Raw genomic sequence first — 5,098 nt, forward strand, 5'->3', positions numbered from 1 at the left:
ACGCACGATTAGTCAATATATTAGCAAATATATGCGTACCGTAATCTCCCGTACCGGCCTGAATATAGACACTCCCGTAGCCCTTGGCTGGAAAGTGGTTTTGCGCAACTTATCAGATCGTGCGCTTTGAGTGGCGCCACCGTCGTTGTAATCAAACTGTAGTCGTTAGTTTTAAAACATTTTTTAATAATATTTCTAATGGTGATTGAACCATGAAACTTTTTATGTAGCGTAATTTTAACCTAAATTAACTGAAAATAACCCTAGAACCTAGAGTAATTAACGATCCCTACTGCTCCTGTACTATATATATGTACAGTATACTGCTCCTGTACTCTAGTACTGCTCCTGATACTATATATGTAAACAATCTAATTTAAAATACACATCGGTGCACATATTGGTGGAAAGAATGTTGTGCGAGTGCTCTATGACATGTATAAGCCTTACTATATACATTTGGTGTTATGCAAGGAGTAGCGGTAAGTATCAGAACGGTTGAAGAAATATGAAAACGGTTGGTAAAAACACGAGAAATACGAAACACGAGAATAAGATGACTATACATAAATTAAATGTCATCCTATTCCAATTGAATAAATTACTTAATGTCACATGATCATGCATGACCACTAAATGTTCAATGTCCCAGGTGACATCTACTCAGACAAGAAAACCTGTCCCATAAAATCGTTAGTAATTATTAAAAATAGATAGATAGATTGATTAGGTTCAGATCACTAAGATTCTTAGATAGATAATAACAATAAGAATCAAAGATAGATTCACTAAGAATTATCAGGGGTAGATGATGACAAATCGTTGTCATCATCGTCAAATTGTTTGTCATCGTCTACCCCTGGTAATATCAATCAGAATGAATCAATAATAGATCTATAGACCGATAGGGTACTGGTGATTGGCAGCTGGCGGAACATCCATCACAAGGCTGTTCGCTCATCTAGCACTACAACGGCGTCATTCTGCAAGAGATCCTGCTTGTCTCGCACCGGCAAAGCAAAATCAACAGGCGTCGTAGCTCGGATCCGCCGTTTTGCTATTGCGTCCGCGCTCTCCTTCTGCATGCGATTTCTGTGCATGACGTTGGCCTGTATGTGAAGAATGGCATCCATGATAGAGTATGATCGTGTCTATGATATTATCAAGAGTGAATAATAATAGATTATTAATCTATAAATAATGATCATAATTTATTATTAATCTATAAATAATGATAATAATTTATTATTATTCACTCCTGATATTATATTAATGGCTCTATATCATTTGGCTAAGGTTACAACAGGAACAGTTTACGCACAGCATATATAGTTGAAGTTTCTTTCTAAAGCTGTGGGAGCTATATATTTGCACATGCACACGTACATTACCCAGTGTAGATTATAGACAATCATAAAGGAGCGCATGCTTGCTGAGAATTACTCCACATAAGGAGCGTTCACGCCACAGCCCCTGTCAGGTTTCCCACCTGCGGATCCTTCTACCACACTATACTACACCTCATTGAGAATGTAATGAAAGTGCCAATGACACTGTAGCTCACCACAAAAAAGGACACAAATGAGTGAGTGAGAAGAAGTCAGTTTTAATTGAGCAACCATCGACGTACATTATAGAAACGAAGAGTATATATGGGAGAACTTCCATTATATACTCTTGATAATCATGTGTAATTTTTTATGTGAAAATAAATGTTTGAGATGTGAAAGTCTGAGATGTGGGCGAGTGATGGCGTCTGTTACACCTAAATGATCGCCATTTAACGTTTTTATAATATTCAGATTTAGGCACTGCCTAAAAGCGGAGCTCCCGATGTGTCTCGTGTAAGATTGAGAGGATACGCTTATTCCACGTAGCTGCTATATACCACGTGACAATGGTGTTTTCCTGCCCATAACACAACTTTTGTCAAAGGTTAATTAGTTGCATGGAAGTGTTTACTTCGTATGAGTTTTTTCTAAGCGGTAGCACACGGTTGCCATCTGTATATCGCAATAATAATTTATAAACCAAAATGAATCACAATTTGTGACGGTAGATGGCGCTATACCCGCTTTGATGTTTCTTAGCGATGGCGTTCGAAATAAATAGGTTATGCTGCGTTCCGACATGTTTTGTAAAACTTTACTCTAATATAGACGTTTTATCGGCAGGGTGGAGAGGAAATACCAATTTTGCATTAAAGATATTGTCAATGAAATCTTGTAAAACAAACCAGACGAGTGTATAACCACAGACTGTTATCTGCGTGTCTATAACATAATATGCTATATAATTGCCAAAACCTACCTAATTTGCATTAAAAAAATTTAAATATCAAAACCGCTGGCCCTTATTCATTCACATACCAAAAATGAGCAAAATCCGTTGAACCTGAACTGACTAATGGCAATTCCCATTTTTGCCAAAAAATTGCCGTGGCTCGAAAGTCCGTCGACTGGCGTGCTCCAAAATAAGACGTTCAATATGGCAAGGCTCGACACTAACTTTTTTTTTCAGTGGCCCGATCGGGCCACCAAAATCATTGATTTTCAATTTTTGGTGGCCCGAAAATGAAATCTGGTGGCCCGAAAAAAACAACAACAAAAAACATTATAAATCTTTATTTCAATCTCGTATTGTATATTATTTGAAAATTGGGCCGTCTGATGCACTTGCACAAGTCTTTAAACAAACCCCACACACTGACATTGATGATTGAGGCATACATTTGTATTATCCATTCCACGGCATCAAATTTTCACCAGAACCGCATTGTCTGGTTCGCTTGATACAATGTAATTACATGTATGCTGGCGCTTGCAAAATATGCTATGGCCTGCGCCCGCTCAGGTTTTGACCTCTGGCTAGACTGGTTCGCGGCCGAACTGTTCGTCGCAGAGCGTGTACATTGTCTAGCAGAGCGTGAGGCCGGATACCAGTCTAACACAATAACGTGGCTTGTTGCAGCCGCAGTAGACGGATAAACCGTGTGCCCGTGTATGCCCACGGTAGAATGCTGCACGTGTGTACGTGTGCCCTCGCTCCGCGAATTGCTCGCTCTCTTTTGAATGAAATTAGCCCGTAAGAAACAATTATTTTTATCACATAGACACTTTGAAATTTTAGTGGCCCATTCGGGCCACCAAATTTTAACTTTTGGAAATTTTGGTGGCCCGACATCAAGTTTTGGTGGCCCCGGGCCACCGGGCCACCGCTAGTGTCGAGCCTTGAATATGGGAGCATAGCAGTAACAACTATACCCAATTTCAAACATGTGGGTCAAACGGTTCCTGAGTTATCGTTGACCGTAGCCAAATGTTGACTAAAGGACCAACGGACGGACGGACGGACGGACGGATGGACGGACGTACGACGACCCATGGCAATAGCTCATATTGACGATGTCAAGGTGAGCTAAAAATGTACCGAAGCTGCATGACACTATCATCTGATACGAGAATTTCTCTCCACTTCCTGCTCTCGATGCCTCAGCTACTCCCAGATTAACAACTGTTTAATAAAAAAGATATCACTACTAAAACAATCAACACAATGTTTTAGCTGATAAGAAAACCACACCTTCTTCTCGGGTGACTATACTCGACCTAGGAGCGTTCATGCTGCGGCCCTTGTCAGGTATCCCACTTGTGAATCCTTCTACCACACCACACTACACCTCATAGACATACAGAGTCCTGTAGACCTGGAGACCTTGAGATTTTCAACCACCGTGCCAGGTCCTCTGTGCTGCAGTGGCTAGGTCGAGTGTAGTGTAGTGTACGTGTAGTGACTCGAAAAGAAGAAGAAAAAGAAGCTGAGAGTACTTACAGCAGACATCGTATTAGAAGCATCCACGTTGAACCATGAAACTGGACTGGGACTTGACTCGCTGCTACTAGAGTCAATGTATGAAGAAGGGATGTCTGCTACATCTGCTGGGGAGATCCGTTTCTCTGGTGTCATGGCTGTAGCAAACAATCATCAAAGAATCAGTAACTTACTCGCTGCTATAGAATTCGAATTTAAGCGTAATTTTCGTAATATTACCTAAACTGTTATACTATTGAGGTTAAAAATCGCCAGGGTTTCTTATCTTATACATAGGAGGCACATGCAGTGGCGCACCACCGTTGTCAAATTTAACATCGCCGTTGTGAAAATGTTCCTGTTGTGCTGTTACAGCTAGCCTGGTATTACCCTGTATGTTATTACCGTATGCCCTCTGACCTTAAACTACGTGAGGCTCTTGTGTTTTTGCTATTGGCCATTTTTGTTCGGGATTTAGCTTGGTCGGCTGATTCTCTATGTAGGGCTATAAAGCTTGGTTTAACACAATATTGTAAGTACTTCAGATAAGTCAATTGTGGACTGAAGCTGTCTCATAAAGACACTGCTTATTTATGTAGCCAGTACACTACTGTTTTGCAATATTTCTTTACAGTACATATAGAAGAAACTCTGATCGCAAAATTAAAATCATTGTTACCCGGTACCAATTCCCAGCAAGAGAAACAATTGAGATTAGGAAAGCCATATCATATCAATACCTGTGCGTATGTGATCAGGTGGTTGCACGTGCTTTAATTTGGCTCTGCCTACGGCCCGACGTAGCTCCACTGGAGATGCATCAGTGTAATCATATACCGGGTCGCTAGGTGGCATGATACTCTGTTGCTAATTGTAAATTGCACATATATTTAACATTCATCTCATTAATTAAGATCATCATTAATTAAACTGATAACTTCAGTCAGCTTTGAGAAAGCCTCCTGATAGGAGGCGAAACGTCAGCAGTATGTTTTGAATCAACACGGTTGAGTAAAAATTAACCAAGATAGATCTTTTAAAGAGATTGACTATACTTTGAACGCCAACAGATTTAACACGTGGCGCCACAAAAGTCTAACGGCCACTGGCGTAAATTCAAAGCATGACGTCAGACTGCCAGGCATAGCATGTGCACGCGCTGTAGGTAAAGTTCGTGACCTTTACGCAAAAACTCTGTATCGATCGCTGGTCGGGCGGCTACCAGCCGGCAGCGGCAGGCTGGATGCCTCTGCGGCGTTCAGAACTTCAGCGTACCACGTCCCACCTG

The 5,098-nt window shown here is 40.9% G+C and overlaps 1 protein-coding gene across 1 annotated transcript in view; it reads right to left on the bottom strand.

Annotated features, from left to right (window-relative positions):
* Positions 1-246: 246 nt before the first annotated feature.
* Positions 247-5,098, bottom strand: part of LOC106814555 (neogenin-like) — a 32,076-nt gene continuing 27,224 nt past the window's right edge. The window contains exons 28-30 of the mRNA XM_014818879.1: positions 4,551-4,677; positions 3,832-3,968; positions 247-1,109 (exon numbers count right to left, since the gene is read on the bottom strand). Coding sequence (XP_014674365.1) covers positions 942-1,109; positions 3,832-3,968; positions 4,551-4,677 — 432 coding nt within the window. The 3' untranslated portion in view covers positions 247-941. The remainder of the gene's footprint in view (positions 1,110-3,831; positions 3,969-4,550; positions 4,678-5,098) is intronic.

Source organism: Priapulus caudatus, unplaced genomic scaffold, assembly GCF_000485595.1.
Source record: "Priapulus caudatus unplaced genomic scaffold, Priapulus_caudatus-5.0.1 Scaffold944, whole genome shotgun sequence".
NCBI lineage: Eukaryota > Metazoa > Priapulida > Priapulimorpha > Priapulimorphida > Priapulidae > Priapulus > Priapulus caudatus.